Genomic DNA, 20,173 nt, shown 5'->3' with positions numbered 1-20,173 from the left:
AAACAAGCTAATCATAAATCTGACTTTTTGACATGTTAAGCATAGCAGAGTTATAAACATCCCAGTTATTTCTAACCACGACCCCCCTCCTCCCAACCCCCAACCATTTGCCCCAGGCCAGAAGATCCGAGCCAGTTGACAGATGCTCAGACAGAGAATGTGGGTGGGATTATGGGTAAAGCACAAGTGGTTGTCTGTTACATAATCTAGTCACATGACTTCCCCCAGTGTCAGAGGATAGGAAGAGGTCAATCTGGCTGCGATCGCCACAGTACCAAAAATGCATTTACACCTACAATAAAATACATATACGTCCAGGGACTCAGGATAAACATACACGGCACAAATGCATAACTTGATGTTGCAGTGATGTATTTACTATAGTGAAAAACACTGTAAGAGTTAGAATGTAACGTGTGAGGAAGGGAGAGTCTTGTGCCAGCCAGACTATAATCCCTAGTGACCATGGCCTTGCTCTATCCCATTCTGGCCATTTGGACAGCTGCTTTCACCATATGAAGTCACAGCACTGATCATTTTAAAGTGAATAGCCTCTCGGTCAGCATCATTTGCATATCTGGTGTGTGGGTGTGTTTGTATATGGGATAGTGATGGTAGGGTGAAGTTGCCCCTAGATGCTGAGCTTGGGTCAGTTTTGCATTTCCCCACTAAATGGCAAAGGTTGGGAATGGGGGACGGAAAGCTGATCCTAGATTTGTAAGCCTACCTAGGGGGAACTTCACCCCAGAGCTGTATATGTGTATGTTAAGGTGGGTTGAATGACTAGGGATCTGATCAGAGTTCAGGTGATCACTTGAAGAGAAGTGAAGCTATCCTGCCCACTCAATCACCCAATGCTCACCCAACACTAAAGTACTCCATGGCTACATATTCAAATGTACGTATATGACTCATCCCAAGGAAACATAAAGATGACAAATGATATGCCTCAACTGTTGGAGGGATAGAGAGTGAGTGCAATTATAACTTATGAAATGTGGCTCATTCATCATTTCCTATCTATTTCAATTGAATGTCACAAGCGGATCATAGATTGTCCGCTTTCAGGTCTTACTAATTCCATATTCCTTTATATATGGCTGCATGCATATAGATAAAAGCCAATCCATTTCATCCATCTCTAGTGTCTCCCTGGGACATTCAACGGCTCATATTGAAGCATATTGAACTTATTCATATTATGGAAATTACATGTGTGAACACCAGTGGAGGCTGCTGAGGGGAGAACGGCTCATAATAATGGCCGGAATGGAGTGAATGGAATGGCATCAAGCACATGGTTTTCATCTGTTTGATACCATTCCATTCACTCCATTCCAGCCATTATTATGAGCCGTCCTCCCCTCAGCAGCCTCCACTGGTGAACATATGTCCTACATGAAGAGGAATCACCAACTCATAGGCTAAACTGGATGGATGACGCAAGCCCTCAACCATGCTCTCCTTATCACACATATTAGTCACAGACAGTGACACACACAAACACACACACACACATTAGTAGGGATGGAGTCTTATACACTGAACATTAAATTCATAATTCATAATAAAGGGCATTGCTAAAATAAGATGGGTTGTTGGCCTCCCGAGTGGCGCAGTGGTCTAAGGCACTGCATCGCAGTACTAGCTGTGCCACTAGAGATCCTGGTTCGAATCCAGGCTCTGTTGTAGCCGGCCGCGACCGGGAGACCCATGGGGCGGCGCACAATTGGCCCAGCGTCATCCAGGGTAGGGGAGGGAATGGCCGGCAGGGATGTAGCTCAGTTGGTAGAGCATGGCTTTTGCAACGCCAGGGTTGTGGGTTCGTTTCCCATGGGGGCCAGTATGGAAAAAAAATAATTTAAAAAATGTATGCACTCACTAACTGTAAGTCGCTCTGGATAAGAGCGTCTGCTAAATGACTAAAATGTGAAATGTAAATGATTCACATATTTTTTTTACCCTCACATAACCCATCCCTGAAAATATAGGCCTAAACCTAAATCCATGGTCAATTCTATTATGTTTATTTAACTAGGCAAGTCAGTGAAGAATAAATACTTCATTGCAATGATGGCCTACCCCAGACTACACTGGGCCAATTATTATCCGCCCTAACGGATTCCCAATCACTGAGATACACCCTGGAATCGAACCAGAGTCTGTAGTGCCACCTCTAACACTGAGATGCAGTGGTTTAGACCGCTGGGCCACTCGGGAGCCCTATACGAGGAGACAACGCATCTGCTAATGAAACCTAAGCCATCAAATAACATTATTCTTTGTGTCTACTCACTTTCACGCGTTAGAAATAGAGGGAATACATCCAGATATCGTCACACGGCTGTGTCTGTCCGCGCGGGTCTCCTTCCATACATGGGCCTTCAGGAGTCAGCGCGCGAGCTTCTGCTCTGTTCTTCCCGCCCTTCCATTCATGGCCACTCCGCTCTCAATGGCGCAGGGGCTACCAAATAAGGAGAAAGGGGTCGCGGGGCGTAGTGGCACTAGTAGAGTATAATTTGGTGTCTGCCCTCTCCAGTATCGCTGCTCATTCAGAGGAACAGGCTACTTAGTGAGTACCTGACAACTTGTCACTCTACTACGGGAAACAGACAGAACTTATTTACTAAGGCCTAGATTGGAGTCACTTGAAAGATGTTGAATTGGACTTCTCTAGTTGGCAACCGGACAACTGGATTTAATAGGCTTTAATTTAAACTTTGACAGCTTTAATTTTCAAGACACTTCTTTTTTTGTTGGATATTGAACAAATAAATAGCTGTTGTAGCCTAAATGTTGCACATATTTGTATTTTATTTTTGTTCGTCTGTTTTCCATCCGATTCAGACCTAAAAGCGAAATTGATTATTCATCATATTGAATGATAATCTACAGATCATTATTATTATTAGATGAAAAATAAATCAATTGTCATTGTGCTGCCCACTCTAGGGTTTTAAAAGAAATTTAAATAAATAATGACTTAAAACAAGTTTGTTAGACTTGTATGGCCCTTATACTGAAGGCCTATACTGTAGGCCTATTTGACCTGTACAGATGTAGGATCTTAATTTGATCCCCAGTTGCAGGATAACCTTCCTGCAATTCAGAAAATGTAAAACTTGTACTATATTTGAAGTTTGTAATTTCCACCTTGAAATGTCAGACTTGATTTTCCCTTGCGAAAAATGTATCATCCCCTACAAAAATGTCCATTAATTGCAATCCACATAATAATTCACATTTCCTGTTGTTGCAGGATTATTTTCCTTCTGTAGCAAACTGGCTAAAATTAAGATCATACATCTGTAGGCCTATACTTAGCCTTAATGTACGTTTTGTCAAAACAGAAACCCAGCTGACATCATGTGTGACGACAATGAGACTACTGCCCTTGTGTGTGACAATGGCTCCGGTCTGGTGAAGGCTGGCTTTGCCGGAGATGATGCACCTCGCGCTGTGTTCCCCTCCATCGTTAGTCGCCCCCGTCATCAGGTAAGCTCCACAGAATGAAAGCAATGAAACACTCATGAGGATGCATCCTTCAAACTGTACGTTTTCCAGACTTAATTGTCCATACATTATGCATTACCCTTGATAATCTGCTTAAAATTGTATTTTACCTTACCACTAGACCATTTAATTGTGAATTAATTAATGAATGTCCTATGCTATTGTAGCTTACAATTATCTGGCCCTCTGTTTGACTTTGGGGAATTGGGTTTTGACTAAGTTTGTTTCCTTTCTTCCTCTACAGGGTGTGATGGTGGGTATGGGTCAGAAGGACTCCTATGTAGGAGACGAGGCCTAGAGCAAGAGAGGTATGCTGACCCTCAAGTACCCCATCGAGCATGGCATCATCACCAACTGGGACGACATGGAGAAGATCTGGCACCATACCTTCTACAACGAGCTGCGCGTGGCCCCCGAAGAGCACCCCACCCTGCTCACTGAGGCCCCCCTTAACCCCAAGGCCAACAGGGAGAAGATGACCCAGATCCTGTTTGAGACGTTCAACGTGCCCGCCATGTACGTGGCCATCCAGGCCGTGCTGTCCCTCTACGCCTTTGGTCGTACTACAGGTGAAAAGCGGGCAGAGGAGAAATACTCTGTTCCATAACATGCCATGCAGATGCAGTTACATTTAAGAGGTGCAATATTGAATCCCATGCAACCTTTCATTATGAAACATAATTTACACCATTAAGATGCACATAAAGCTGTTCTATTCTATTTATATGGTTTACATATTATTCTTCCTCATATTATAGGTATTGTGCTGGTGTGGCCCACAACGTCCCCATCTATGAGGCTTACGCTCTGCCACACGCCATCATGCGCCTGGATCTGGCCGGTCGCGACCTCACTGACTACCTGATGAAGATCCTGACTGAGCGTGGCTACTCTTTTGTTACCACTGGTGAGTCCGTAATTCCTGAGCCTATATGATAGGAGCGTACAGTGTGTTTGATATTGAATGGTCATTTATTGTTATTCACCATTTTGACCAAACTATAACAACTTTTAATCTTCTATTGTAACAGCTGAGCGTGAGATCGTGGGTGACATCAAGGAGAAGCTGTGCTACGTGGCCCTGGACTTTGAGAACGAGATGGCCACTGCTGCCTCTTCCTCCTCTCTGGAGAAGAGCTACGAGCTGCCTGACGGTCAGGTCATCACCATCGGCAACGAGTGTTTCCGCTGCCCCGAGACCCTCTTCCAGCCTTCTTTCATCGGTAGGTATTTTAGAAGCGTTGTGTAACTCATAACATCAACACATTTTGACTTCTTTAAAAGACAAGAAAATGCCCCCTGTATGATTTCATATAGCCTTTATAACAGCTACATAAGACAGTATACCAACTACTGCCAAACATATGTTTTTATTTAAGAGGTGAGGGATTTGTCCTTTTCAGCACCAGTTAGGCCTACATAGGTGACTTCTAATCCAGAGCATTCACTTACAATATTTTCTCTTCTATCTCACCAGGCATGGAGTCTGCTGGTATCCATGAGACCACCTACAACAGCATCATGAAATGTGACATTGACATCCATAAGGATGCCAACAATGTCCTGACCGGCGTACCACCTTGTACCCTGGTATTGCTGACGGTATGCAGAAGGAGATCACCGCCCTGGCTCCCAGCACTATGAAGATCAAGGTAAATATTATTCTCAAGCCTCACCTGCTTACTGAAGACCACAAACTGAACATCTAAGACCATCCTGACCACAATCTCACAGTGTTACTAATGACCAATCACGGTAACACAAATAATGAACTGTATGACGCATTATAATACAGTACATATTGAGAGGACTTTTGCTTATTGGTTTCCTTCTTCCCCTTCCTCTAGATCAGGGGTGTCAAACATCCGGCCCGCGGGCCGGATCAGGCCCGCAAACGGGTTTAATCCGGCCCGCGAGATGATTTTGTAAAGTATAAAAATGAGCTGCAATTTGTCAATAAATGAAACTGCTGTTCCAATTGTGTCCACTGGATGGCGCAATAGCAATTGTGTTAAGCAAGCAAACTGTTTATACCGGGGCAGAGCAAATAGGTCAAGCAAGTGCAGCCAGTCCGGATGAGCTACTTTGTTTTGCCCGCGATATTTATTACGGCTTCTACTTTTAACATTATGTGCTTTGGCACCCTCATTGCCCCAATATGTCTCTGTCAAAAAAGAGAAAAGTCGACGCAGAGTGCAGAGTGTTCCAAGAAAAATTGTCATCCTTCTATTTATTCACGGAATTGAATGGGAAAGCTGTATGTTTGGTGTGTTCACAGCATGTTGCAGTGCTGAAAGAATATAACCTTCGTCGCCACTATGTGAGTCTTCATGCCGACAAATATGACAACTTTCAAGGACAGCGGAGAAGAGAGAAGGTGAATGAACTGTTGGTGGGTCTGAAGAAACAGCAGTCTGTGTTTACTCACAGCCGAGACATCAGTGACGCTGCAGTGAATGCTAGCTACCTCATTGCTAATGAAATCGCAGTGGCTTCAAAACCATTTAGTGAGGGTGAATTTGTAAAAACATGCATGATGAAGGCAGCAGAGATTGTGTGCCCTGAAAACCACCAGGCTTTTGCAAATATCAGCCTGACAAGAAACACAGTTACGGACAGGATTTCCGATCTTTCAGTGGATTTGGACAGCCAGTTGAAGCAAAAAGTAAAGTCATTTATTGCGTTTTCGGTTGCAATTGATGAAAGCACGGACATTACAGATGTTGCACAACTGGCCATTTTCATCCTCGGAGTTGATGACACATAGACCGTCACCGAGGAGTTCGTGGAGTTGGTGCCGATGACAGATACAACGACAGCAGCTGATATATTCACTGCACTCGTCGGCGCGCTGGACAGGGTCGGAGTGGACTGGTCCCGCGCTGTCAGCCTGGCTACAGATGGTGCGCCCTCAATTATCGGGAAAAAAGCAGGCGTTGTGACAAAGTTCAGAGAGAAAGTGCAATCTGCAAATGGAGGACGTGATTTTTGGACTTTTCACTGTATTTTGCACCAGGAGGCTTTGTGTTGCAAGTCATTAAAGATGGATAATGTCATGAAGGTGGTCATCCAAACTGTTAATTTCATCCGATCCAGAAGCCTGAATCACCGTCAGTTTGACAGCCTTCTCAGAGAGAAAGACCACATCTATGGCCTGCCATACCACACTGAGGTAAGATGGTTAAGCCGAGGTGCTGTGCTGAGGCGTTTCTTTGATTTACGAGAAGAAATTGAACAGTTCATGGAAGAAAAGGGCAAACCAGTGTTAGAATTTAATTCCGCAGAATGGATGCAGGACCTTGCATTTATGGTGGATGTTACAGAGCACCTGAATAACTTGAACAAACAGCTGCAAGGGCGCAACAAAGTTGCCACGCAGTATTATGAAAGCATACGTTCTTTCAAGTTGAAGCTGTCATTGTGGGAGACGCAACTCGCCGGTGGTGATGCAGCTCACTTCCCCTGTCTGAAAAATGTGTGCGCGACCCAACATGTGGCAGCAGGGGCGGTGTGTTCAAAAGGGGCGGTGTGTTCAATAGGGCGATATGGGCGACGCACTGCCAAACGGGAAAAGGAAGGGATTTTTTTCCTAATCAATTATATCACGGCAACAGTAGTTATCAGTGTTGTAATCTAGACGTCTGGTCTGATCTGCCACTAAATGTCCAATCAGGCTAAAGTCGTGCTTCAAATGCCCCCCCCCCCCCCCCCCCTTTTGGGGCGATTTCAGTCAGGTTGAAAATCGCCCAGAAGTCTCTCATAGACTCCCATGTAAAATCTATTTTTTTCAAATATCAGAGCTTTCAATACAATCTCTATGGGTTTCTGAGGGCTTTCTGAGCGGGTAGCCTCATCAATCAATTCACTATCACTGTCAAAATGGCAGTGCAACTCGATTGTCTCTTTGAAAGAAGTTCCTTTTTGTCGGCGAACAAATCAAGATAAATTGGCAACGAAACAATTACGACCTCCCAGACCAAATTTAATAATTCAACAGGTTTCTACTAAAGGCGGAAAGTCCTACACCCGAGGATTTTCCAAAAATTGGTACGAACGAAAAAAGAACATTGCCACTCAACTGGATGAGGGATACAGGCTAACTGTCTGCCGCCACAACGATGAGGTTAGTGTTGATAATCACAAGTTTACTGGAGAACTGAGACCAAGTAGAGACTTTGGACAGGGTGGATATGGTATAATAAAGGCAGTTTATTCAGAGGTAAAGATATCTGGAATCGCGTGCACGGACCCGTTCGTCAAACTCTTAGGGAGCTATAAATTAAGCCCCATTACTTACCATATCAGATAAGAGAAATTGCTGCAGCTAAATATATTTTACATCCTGGCCCTACATAGTTCACTATTTGCATCACTTACCAAAATATTACATGTGGTCATATATGCTTGGAAAGTGGAGATGCCATAGAACGTCAAAAAAGTAAACATTGCTGGAGACACATTGCCGTTTTGGAGAAGACATCGCGTTTGCTAGCGAAGAGATTTGTTGTGGCAAATGAACTTGGGCTGGGAATTGCCAGGAACCTCACGATAAGATATATGCATTGCGAGTCTCATGATTCTATACGTATTGCGATTCGATACTGTGATTTTATTGCGCACCATATGTCTGTTGCAGAGGGATCAGAAAGCCATGAGAACGAGTTTTGATCAGTCATGGAAATAAAAGTGCTGAAAACAAATTGGCTCCCAATGTGAAAAGATTGAGAACAAGCTATGAAGGAACAATAATGGTGTTTTGGTGCAGGTACAGCCAACTAGCGCTAAAATATTGCGATATTGTCAATACAGTATATCGTAAAGTATCACTATGTAACTCGATTTCTTTCACCCCAATCCCTAAAATTAACGGTAAATAACTGAATTGTTTGCCCCACATTTAGCTAAGATGATTAGCTAGCCAGCTAAAATGTTTTATTTAGTTAGCAGTCGCATCTACAATAGTTTACTGTCAATAACATGTCTCCAAAAATGACGTCGTGTCTCCAATTGTGTTGACATTTTACAATTGCGATGCGCATCCATGAGTATCCACTTTCTGTAGCTCAGCTGGTAGAGCACGGCGCTTGTAACGCCAAGGTAGTGGGTTCGATCCCCGGGACCACCCATACACAAAAATGTATGCACGCATGACTGTAAGTCGCTTTGGATAAAAGCGTCTGCTAAATGGCATATTATTATTATTATTATTATTATTATTATTATTATCTGAAGAGAGCCCCGAAACATTGTGTGCAGACATTTTATGCAATAAATGAAGTAGGTTGAATCTAGTAGTTCTGATCTTCTGATTGGTCCTGATGAGTTGGGCGAGGTCCCCTCCAGGCTAGTGTCACTGTTGCATTGGCTCTGAGTCGGGTTCTCTGTCTTCAAATGTTCAGCCTAAGAGAGGGGATTTGTGTGTGTGTGTGTGTGTGTGTGTGTTTAACAGTGATGATGTGTGTGTGTGTGTGTGTGTGTGTGTGTGTCTGTGTGTGTGTGTGTTTAACAGTGATGATGTGTGTGTGTGTGTGTGTGTGTTTGTGTGTGTGTGTGTGTGTGTCCTCAGAGCAAGAACTCGTGAGTTGGAAGAACTGAGAGGCCTATGGCGTGGGTGTTGTCCTTGGCCACCTGCTGACAAGGCTGACAAGATAGGACCCTTTTGTCCATTGTTATTGGATAGGAACAGAACTTATAACCAGCTCCTGACCTAAATAGATCTTAGCACAACATTTTACTCAACATATCATATTCCATATTCACTATAACAAATATATTTACTACGACATTAGCAAGAACCGCCACATCCTCAGCCGGCTAATCCAGTGTGTGAAGTTTTGCGGAGTGTTTGAGTTAGCTTTGCGAGGCAAAGATGAAACTGAGGGCTCCACCAACCCTGGTAAGCCAACACTTTTGAGATCAGTCAATAAATGCTTCTGGTATTGACTTATATGCTGCCCCTGTCTTCATGTTGTTGCTGGACATATCTTTTTTAAAATGTGTGTAGGTCACCTAAATCATCAGAAAAATTGCCCCCCCTGAGAATTTTTTCAGGAGCCGCCACTGTGTGGCAGACATGAAGCGGTTCAAAGATACAATAACGGGACTGTTAAGGGAGTTTGAGCAACGCTTTCAGATTTTTGGTGAACTGGAGAAAGACTTCAAAGTTTTTTGTTCGCCATTCACCGTGAATCCCTCTGATCTGCCCGTCAGCATCCAACTTGAAATAATAGACTTGCAGTGTGACTCGGATTTGAAGGGCAAATTTGCCGCAGCTGGCTTGGACACATTTTATCAGAATCTCTTGCCAGGTTACCCCAACTTGACAGCCCTCGCTGCAAAACTGTTGTGCATGTTTGGAACCACATATCTTTGTGAGCAAGTTCTCTGTAATGAGCATAAATAAAACAAAGCTGCGCTCAAGGCTCACGCACAAGCACTTGAATCACATCCTGAAGTTGGCTGCCACTCAGGATGTGACGCCTGATATTGATGCGCTGGTGAAAGCTAAAAGATGCCAGGTATCAGGAGTCAAATAAACTATGCAACCCCACTTAAAGTGCTGCATGAGACACCCTGATATAGTTCTGTGATCTGTGATATACTTCTGTGAATCACTGAGGCATTGTGTGTTTGTGTGTTGTTTGTCCTAAGAATTTCAAATAACTTGAGGTGTTTTATGATTAATAGTGATATTGTGCTTTTGGACACACTGTCCTCAGGCTCCAGCTTTATGTTTATATGTTTTTATGTTGATGTGCTATTGTTTTTAATTGATTTTATTTTATTTGTATATTTAACCTATTCTTGACTCTGTGGTTCTTGCACTTGTTTGGGGAACAGGATTTCATTATTTGTATCTACATTTCTGCCTGAGAAATGACACCCTGATATAGTTCTGTGATCTGTGAAACAGTTCTGTGAATCACTGAGGCATTGTGTGTTTGTGTGTTCTTTTTCTTTAGAATTTTCAAATAAACTTGAGGTGTTTTATGATTAATAGTGATGTTGTGCTTGTACTATTTTGGACACACTGTCCTCAGGCTCCAGCTTTATGTTTTATGTTGATAGTATTAAAACAAAGAAAACAATCTGAAGTTGTTGTTTTTAAGTTATATATACCATAATTTTACCGGTCCGGCCCACTTGGGAATAGATTTTCCTCCATGTGGCCCCTGAGCTAAAATGAGTTTGACACCCCTGCTCTAGGTCATCGCTGCCCCCGAGCGTAAGTACTCCATCTGGATCGGCGGCTCCATCCTGGCTTCCCTGTCCACTTTCCAGCAGATGTGGATCAGCAAGCAGGAGTACGACGAGGCAGGCCCCTCCATCGTTCACAGGAAATGCTTTTAAGCGCCCCATTGGCAAAAACTCTGTACATTACCTCCGCTCCGCCTATGGATATGTTGTTTACGATCGATCTGGAGGTTACAAATCCAGGCAGGCCCCTGTTTTATGTTTCGTCAATGATGTACAGTTTGTTTACACCCAAGTGCAATTCAAATATGGTTATTTTACTGGTTCATGAATTAATTTATATTATGTGGATATTTATTTGCTTTATAAATAAACAAGATCCAGGATCTTGTACACCGTCTTCATCTCATCTATCATCTGCTCTCAACCTGAGGGAGCATATTGGTTATTGTTGTTTCATAATTCAGGAGAAACATACATGTTTACTCATAGGCTATCCATTGACAATACAGGCGAACTAATTCCTAGTTGGAAGATTAGTCACATAGGCCTACATGTTAAGTCTAGTCACACACAGCATACAGGAGGACTTACAATACAATGTGGTGCATAAAACAATAACTACTCGCGGCAGTCCACTAACTAAGTTGTTGCTATCTTTAGGCCCTCTGAGGCAACCCTTTAAAGCGATTACTCAACCTAGTACTCTCTCAGCCACGTTTATCTAAGGAATTGTCGCGGTTTTCATACCAACAAATGCTTAGGCTACTGTAAGACAATAGATTGCTGTTTTGCCTAAAACAGACAAGCTGAAAACATTTGTTTTTAAACAGACTCTATAGCCATCGGAAAAGGATATCATGTGTAGGATCAAGGGTCGGAAACCGATTAATCGCTTAGCCCTGCAGGCATGTTTCAATCTACCTTCCCTCCCTCCAACATGACAACAATAATAGTCTACAGAATACAGACTGAAACAATACAATACTCTCTCTTCCAATCCCATCCCCTCTTTCGCTCTATCTCGCTTCTCTCTCTCTCGTTCTGTCTCTTCCTCTGTTGCCACTTTTCGTTCTGTCACTGTCATGTGGTTGTCTTACAGCCGACAGACATCCCCCATGATTTGATCTTATAACCAATTATTTTTTATTAAAGATGAATCTGCTACATTCCCGCAGTATACTTGGAGAATAATGAAACCAAAAAAACCTGGTGTCTCTGGCCTCTCTCCACCAACCTGTCTGCGCGTGACGCAAGAGGAGTCTACTTAAAGCAGGATTATCGCCCTACCAACACTACACTCAACTGCCCTCCATTCAAGCACCGCGCGACCTACCATCCAGCGCGCGCCATCGAAAATAGGAGGGCTTTCTACTAATCAGTACTCAGACTCGCGCGAGCAAAAGTGCTTGGGTTGTCAAGTGATCTTTTAGCAGAGGAGCAGAAGGCAGAAGCAGGAGCGCACGCAGTAGCGGCGCGTTACCAATGCATTCTCCAGATATTGGAGCATCCGGAGAGTAAAACACGGGAAGCAATAGATTCCACAAGAACGGTGCACGGTGTGCTATCATCTCCAAATGAATGACAATGGGGGAGTGGACAATCTTAGAGCGTCTCTTGGAGGCAGCTGTCCAACAGCACTCTACTATGATCGGAAGGTAAGAGGGAACGTGAGGATAGCTTTGTAAAAGTGTTACCAGGAGTGTGTGTTTGATGACCAAGTAGGCTACTATAAGCGATTAAGCGTGAAGAACGGTACAAAAACAAAGATTCATGACTATGCAAAAAATATGAACCAATAGGGAATCATGGCATAAACATAACATTCACGAAAATTGTTTTTGGAAACACTACATTTGCACATTTTATGACAAGAGAGCTGTCGCTTGAGGTGAATAATGCTGTAGAGCTTTCCTTTCAGAACTGACTAGTGGCTTTCAGCCCTGGACAGCTCCCAATCGCCCGTTTAGTGCACTAGAGCCAGCATTACTATGCCATCGCTAATTGTCTATCTGTTTGTTTTATGATTAAACCGATCATCTCTGCACATCTAAACAGCAACATTTTGATTTTGTGCTTGTTTGTTTTGTAGGATCCTCCTAACAGTGGTGGTGATCTTCCGGATTCTAATCGTTGCGATCATTGGAGAGACCGTCTATGATGACGAGCAGTCCATGTTTGTGTGCAACACCCTGCAGCCCGGCTGTAACCAGGCTTGCTACGACAAGGCGTTCCCCATTTCCCACATCAGATATTGGGTGTTTCAGATTATTCTGGTGTGCACCCCCAGTCTCTGTTTCATCACCTACTCCGTGCACCAGTCTGCCAAGCAAAAGGAGCGCTTGGAGCGGGGATACTCCACCGTGTTCCTCTCCTTGGACAAGCGCCAAGATTCCATCAAAAGAGACGACAGCAAAAAGATCAAAAACACTATTGTAAATGGAGTACTTCAGAACACGGAAAACTCCACGAAAGAAGCCGAGCCCGACTGCTTGGAGGTGAAGGACATCCCAAATTCGGCCATGAGAACTAGTGGAAAGTCTAAAATGAGGAGGCAGGAGGGCATCTCAAGATTTTACATCATCCAAGTGGTTTTCCGAAACGCTCTAGAGATAGGGTTCCTGGTGGGTCAATATTTCCTGTACGGATTCAATGTCCCTGCGGTATATGAGTGTGATCGATACCCCTGCATCAAAGATGTAGAATGCTACGTTTCAAGACCCACGGAGAAGACTGTGTTTCTGGTCTTCATGTTTGCGGTCAGTGGCGTCTGTGTGCTTCTGAACTTGGCTGAACTCAATCATCTTGGATGGAAGAAGATCAAAGTCGCTGTCAAAGGCGTGCAGGCGAGGAGGAAGTCCATCTACGAGATCCGTAACAAAGACATGCCTAGAATGAGCATGCCCAATTTCGGCCGCACTCAATCAAGTGACTCTGCCTATGTGTAGCATATTGAGAAGGCCGTAGACAAGCCTCGTGAACACCGGTTGCGTCAAACTGTATGGGTTCTCGCGGAGGTCCATTCATTTAAATGGGAGGCAATCCGCACCACTGCGACTCATCTGCTGGACAAGGTTGCGGTGCGTGGGACAGCGTGCAGTCTGTCGCATGCGTTGGATTTTTCCAACTTGTGCATTGCTTTGCTGTGCGGTATCAGACACAGAAGTAGATAAACCACCGAAGAAGTTGCTAATATGTAGCGTGATTTCTTTCTTTTTGTGTGCATGCGGCTTAAATGCGGGAGCTGTCCATTTCAGCACCACTGAATGGAACAATTGTACAAAGAATTCGAATATATTTAATAAAGAATGTGGTGTATATTTTATCACACTTACTTCGTTTGCGAAGTAGGTGGGGTAGATTGATTTTATTTGTCTTTTACTGACAACTAAAAAACAAACGGACCAAGCGTTTGTTTGTCATATATTTATGAGAAGGCACTGATGCAACGTTTATAGATAATGGTTTAGCCTATATTTTGTAAAGTGCTTCTTAAAAGCATATAATTTATGTGTTGATATTCACTCTGTCGTTCACTTCAGCTGTTGAACATGGAGTAAATACTTGCACTATGTATAAATAATGAGCCAAAATATATCCGATTTGTGCTGTGATTGTGTTTTTACGACATTCCACTGGTTTTACACATCACATACCACTATAGCAAATGAAACACACACATTATTTTGCAGTTTTAGAGTCAAATGTACTCAAATGCATATAAATTCTTCCAGTATATTACTCATCTCACATCTTTTATGTCAGCACTGTCATTGTTTTGGTTGCCTGAGCTTGCACCATTGACCTTAACCTATGTGATCACTCAATTGGGGGGATGTGCTGCAAATGCTTACATTTGGGACTTTTAAATTGATTTGTTCTTTCTTTTATTTACACCCAAGCGCCCATTGCTTTTGTTTGTGAGGAAATGGATTTTCTTGATTTTATGTCATCAAGTGCCATATATGTACATACATATAAACATGATATATCTATAGAGTATTATCATCATCATGAAAGCTGAATTCTGTAAATTCCTCTTTTGGATTAAATGCCGTCATCATATTTGATTTGAATAGCTGTGGTTTGTATGGAAATGGTATGCTACTATATTATCCTCCCTGGTTTCATTTGGCAACATAGAAAACAGACAACCGTTGCACATTCAAAAAGTATTGATGAGCAATTAGTCGTATAGACTAGAGCACAAATCTGAATTGGAATCAATCAGATAATAGGCAATAAATGTTTGCCCCTGGTGCTACCATTTTCCAAAGTAATTATTTAAAGTATCAAATGTAAGATCAAACTGAAAGGTGATCCTATCCAAAAATAAAAACGTAATTCATGTATACAAGATATGTGTAATATGTGGTGCTTTCAAATTGTACAGCAGATACACACAAAGCACAGTAAATACCATCAGTACAATCATGCCCTGTTTGCCCTTGCAATCCTTGGGGCCCAATGATTCAACAAGAAACTGAGTCACTGTCTGCTCTGTATAATTCCAACAGACCCTTCAGATATGTACAGTAATACAGTAAGTGGTATAGAAACATGGGGAAATCATACACAGTTATATCACAGGTTCAGATTGACATAGTCAGCAGCAGAGGCATACACCTGACAGGCTGACACAGACAAAGTCTGCACAACTATCATTCTCTAACCTAACGTAACAGGCGTAGAAAGGCACCTAAGCAGAGTCCCTTCTTCCGTTTTTCAAGGGAAATGGAAGTTAGATTAAACAAAATACAGTATCCCTGAAAACAGGCAACATCCGCTTTCTTCCAACGCCACTAAAGGTGATCATTCTGCAACCATGTGGTTGACAGCTTCATCTTCTACCTACCCCCTCCCCCACCAAGCCCCCCACCAGCCACATTTGCTTTCGTTGCATCCACCTCATCCCCCTTGGCTGTTGGGGCCATAGAGGTTGAGCAGTTCAGCTCTGTTGGAAGCTGAGAGGTCGCATCCTGCACTACCTCAAGGTCACTGAGAAAAGTGCTGAACGCTGAAACCCATTGCCCCAGAGAGTCAGAGTGTTCCCCAACTGACCAGTCAGGATGCGGGAAGCAAGAGTGGGGAGGGGGTGGTAGGTTTGTGGACAGGTACGGCTGCCAAGATGACTCGACAACTCTAAAGACCAAAAATCGAAGAGCCAAGGCCCTGACAGATCAATTTCAAAATTCAGCAGGGACTTTAGATGCTCCTCGAACTCTCCGACACGAAACAAGCGCCGCTTGGTTGGATCGGCTGGCTACTGGTTGGATCGGCTGGCTACCTACCTCTCTCTCTCTCTCCTCTCTCTCTCTCTCTCTCTCTCTCTCTCTCTCTCTCTCTCTCTCTCTCTCTCTCTCTCTCTCTCTCTCTCTCTCTCTCTCTCTCTCTCTCTCTCTCTCTCTCTTCTCTCTCTCTCTCTCTCTCTCTCTCTCTCTCTCTCTCTCTCTCTCTCTCTCTCTCTCTCTCTCACGTGCTCTCTCTCTCTCTCTCTCCCGTGCTCTCTCTCGCTCTCGCGTGCTCTCTCTCGCTCTCGCGTGCTCTCTCTCTCGCGTGCTCTCTCTCTCGCGTGCTCTCTCTCTCTCTCTCTCTCTCTCTCTCTCTCTCTCTCTCTCTCTCTCTCTCTCTCTCTCTCTCTCTCTCTCTCTCTCTCTCTCTCTCTCCCCCCATCTTGTAATGTTACCTAGTAATGTTACCTTATGGTTATTTTAACACTAAACATTGGATGAATGCTTATTCTATACATCACCACAACGCGTGTGTGTGTGTGTGTTTTCTCCGGAGAGCACACAAACCAGCAGGAACCATTTAGAGCTCCTTCAGATACAGCCACTCGCCATAAATATTCAAACTCAACTTGCTTACAGCACACATTAGAGATCAGTGGACTGTCTTTCATAGAGGCCTTTGCAGAAAATGTATGAATTCAGATCAGATGTTTAAGAAATAAACCATCTACAATCATAACAAATCACTGTGCACTTTTCTGAAAATAACCCAGCTTTTCATCATGAAGACGTTTTTTTTATCCAAAACACATTCAGAATTGTATCATGGTGTCCTTGGCGTCATTTGTTACAATATGTTTCCAAATGTGTTATGATCATACACAATCATCACTCATCTTGAGAGCTTCCAAGACTAGACAGCCAATGAATCTGCCTATCATTTCTCAGACTAACCAATGAAAAACCATCCAAGACAGTACATGGAGCTCCATGTGTCTATTATTCAACACTGAGAGGGTCTTCCTCTGGTTTGGAGCACCCTTAGAGAGGAGCTCCATGTACTCTCTTGGATGTTTTTTCATTGGTTAGTCTGAGGAAATGATAGGCAGATTCGTTGGGTGTCTAGTCTTGGAAGCTCTCAAGATGAGTGATGCTTGTATATGATCATAACACATTTGGTAACATATTGTAACATATTGACATCAATGCACAAAGACAGGAGGCAGCCAAGGAAAAAGAGATGACAGAGAGAAGCAGCTAGGCAGGCTGTCTGATGTTGAAGTGCCTGGTCACATCTATGAAGACTGTGTGTGTGTGTGTGTGTGTGTGTGTGTGTGTGTGTGTGTGTGTGTGTGTGTGTGTGTGTGTGTGTGTGTGTGTGTGCGTGTGTGTGTGTGTGTGTGTGTGTGTGTGTGTGTGTGTGTTTGTGTGTGTGTGTGTGCGTGTGTGTGTGCTCATGCTTCACTTCTGCACCTCACTGTCTACCAGGGGCTATTCCTCTAATAGAGAGGAAACCCTAAAGGAGAACAACAGCCTTCTTCATATTCATAAGGGCTTGTGGTAACAATATTTCCGCACTACAGAGAGTGCACTGAGTGTACAAAACATTAAGGACACCTGCTCTTCCATGCCATAGACTGACCAGGTGAATCCAGGTGAAAGCTATGATCCCTTATTGATGTTACTTGTTAAATCCACTTCAATCAGTGTAGATGAAGGGGAGGAAACAGGTTAAATAATAATTTTTAAGCCATGAGACAATTGAGACATGGATTGTGTATGTGTGCCATTCAGAGGGTGAATGGGCAAGACATAAATTGTAAGTGCCTTTGAACGGGGTATGGTAGTATGTGCCAGGCACACCGGTTTGTGTCAAGAAATGCAACGCTGCTGGGTTTTTCGTTCTCAACAGTTTCCCGTGTGTATAAAGAATGGTCCACCACCCAAAGGTCATCCAGCCAACTTGACACAACTGTGGGAAGCATTGGCATCAATATTGGCCAGCATCCTTGTGGAATGCTTTCAACACCTTGTAGAGTCCATGCCTCAACGAATTGATGCTGTTCTGAGGGCAACTCAATATTAGGAGGGTGTACATAATGTTTGCTATATTCAGTGAATGTTTAGAGTGCAATTCCTAACAGCTAGCAGTTGTCATTTTGCATTGGTTCCCTCATCTACTGTGAATTTACACACTCTTCTGAATTGGCAGGCCAATCTCAGACAGCGCATCAGTATATATCTCTATGGATGCCTCAAATGGGCTGATGACGGCCAGGTAAGAGGGAAGGAGAGGGAAGGAAGGAGAGCAAGGTTCTGCTGGCGCTGCCAAGACCTGGAGCTCCCTGTGTGGGCAGGGTGCCCGCTGGAGTCATTACCACGGCCCTGGGCATGGTGCCTATGACATTAAGACTTTATGACTGAGTCAGAGGGGCTCACGGAGCTATAGTCCACACCTGGCAGAGCAGCAAAGACAATAATGATAATGTAATCAAACACTGTCATACTGTCACTCAACACGTCACTACCCAGGCCGGCTGGTAGGCAGTGGGACCACACTTCAAAGACAGACTGTTTGTGTGTACGTGTGTGTGTATGTGTGTGTGTACGTGTGTACGTGTGTGTGTGTGCACTTTTAGCAGCGCTCGGTTGTTGGAATAAGCAGCAAGCTCATCGGAATCTGACATGAACTTCCTTTATGTCCATGAGAAGTGCTGTCAAAGCAGTAAAGGGTGTTTCGATGTTGTCAACACTTTCGTTTCAATCAGACGTATTTTTGAGTCCTGTGTTGTGGCATTAGTGTCACTCAAAAGCAGACATCACATAAGGACATGCTGGCCAGCTCTGTGCTTTTTAACAGTACAGTAGTCTTGCCTCACTGCTGTGACGGCAATAAAGTAATTAAGGAATTACCAAAGCTTCTTCTGTCCCGTTGTTTCCGAGTATCTATGCCAAACATTGTCAAAGAGAACAAGACAAGTTAGTTTCTCCTAAAAGACTAAAGGCTTTTCCAATCAATGTGAGTGAGGATCAGTTGGATCAATTTCATGGACATCTGATTTCATGCGTTTGGGCTATAGAGAGGTTTCAAAGATTTCAAAGGCAGCCAGATCTGCCCGGTAGCACCTGATTACAATCCCCTAAGTAAGTCTCATCTGAGCTTAAACCTCCGTTCCCCCTAGGCAGATAGGACTAGAGTCTCTCTGCTGTGGCCTCTCCCATGAGCTCTCCTTCATCTCCTCACTTCACCCTCTTATTGCCAGTGGGTTGTACAGTACTGTCCTCAAAGATAGGTTTTTACAAGAGCATATGACCTCTCCCTCTGTATTCAACCACAAGGATGACCTTCGTGTCACAGCTGAAGCAGCCTGTGGGAATTGTGAGGAATGTTGCTGCATCAGCGTTGCCTGTCTACTCTCTTTGACGGTTGCTGCTCAGTCACTGTTTTCTTTCTCTGCCTCTCTCCTTAAATATCTCTCTCCCTCTTAGATGATCTATCTAAAATACATGAGATGAGAAGTACTGATGTTCAGGGCCCGTATTTATAAAGCATCTCAGAGAAGGAGAGAGAGAGAGAGAGAGAGAGAGAGAGAGAGAGAGAGAGAGAGAGAGAGAGAGAGAGAGAGAGAGAGAGAGAGAGAGAGAGAGAGAGAGAGAGAGAGAGAGAGAAGAGAGAGAGAGAGAGAGAGAGAGAGAGAGAGCATTAACTCATCAAGAAGACCTCCCTTCAACATCGATACTCCCAGTCTGAGAAAATGGTGCCTAATTAGTTCAAACCAACCAGAAAAACACAGAGAAGGCCAGAGGATAGATTGTCAAGCAGTGCAACAGAAGGCCCTCACCACCAATAAAAAGCATATTGGCAGAGCTAAACTATCACTGGAGCTCTTTATCAAAACTCTTTATGTGAGCTCTTCATCAAAGACTGCATACTGTCAAAACAGTACAATAAATAGGGCAAAACAGTTTTTCTCATGCAATTTCAGTAACTCTGCAGAGCAGTTCTAGCATTCTAAAGCTATTTTGTCAGGCATCGGGAAGTTCTGAAAGTTGCCACTGCAGGTGAGAAAAAGAACAGGTGTGATCTTAGTAGGCGAAGAGTTGCTAATGAACAGAAGCCTGTATCTGTCAGGGCCGATTTTTCACAGAACAGAGAACAGTGACGCTGTATATCCGCTGCACCACCCAGCAGGCAGCCCTCTGAGCCAACCTGAGCCAATAGGAGTCAATCTGCA

General features: G+C 43.7%; 1 protein-coding gene and 1 pseudogene across 2 annotated transcripts; both read left to right on the top strand.

The window, feature by feature from the left end:
- Window positions 1-3,366: 3,366 nt before the first annotated feature.
- Window positions 3,367-10,863, top strand: LOC311108310 (actin, alpha cardiac muscle 1-like; annotated as a pseudogene). The gene is made up of 6 exons: window positions 3,367-3,495; window positions 3,758-4,082; window positions 4,272-4,420; window positions 4,545-4,736; window positions 4,991-5,165; window positions 10,720-10,863. The product of its transcript is annotated as an actin, alpha cardiac muscle 1-like (transcript).
- A 1,278-nt stretch (window positions 10,864-12,141) lies between these two features.
- Window positions 12,142-15,035, top strand: LOC311108291 (gap junction delta-2 protein-like). The gene is made up of 2 exons (XM_084150919.1): window positions 12,142-12,365; window positions 12,800-15,035. Exons 1-2 carry the CDS (start codon window positions 12,289-12,291, stop codon window positions 13,653-13,655), a joined length of 933 nt encoding a protein of 310 aa, XP_084007045.1. The 5' UTR covers window positions 12,142-12,288; the 3' UTR covers window positions 13,656-15,035.
- Window positions 15,036-20,173: the final 5,138 nt, after the last annotated feature.

The sequence above is a fragment of the Coregonus lavaretus genome (assembly GCF_964263955.1).
Source record: "Coregonus lavaretus genome assembly, chromosome: 33".
Classification (NCBI taxonomy): domain Eukaryota; kingdom Metazoa; phylum Chordata; class Actinopteri; order Salmoniformes; family Salmonidae; genus Coregonus; species Coregonus lavaretus.
Note: the sequence above shows the minus strand (reverse complement) of the source record. Positions and strands in the feature narration are given on the sequence as shown.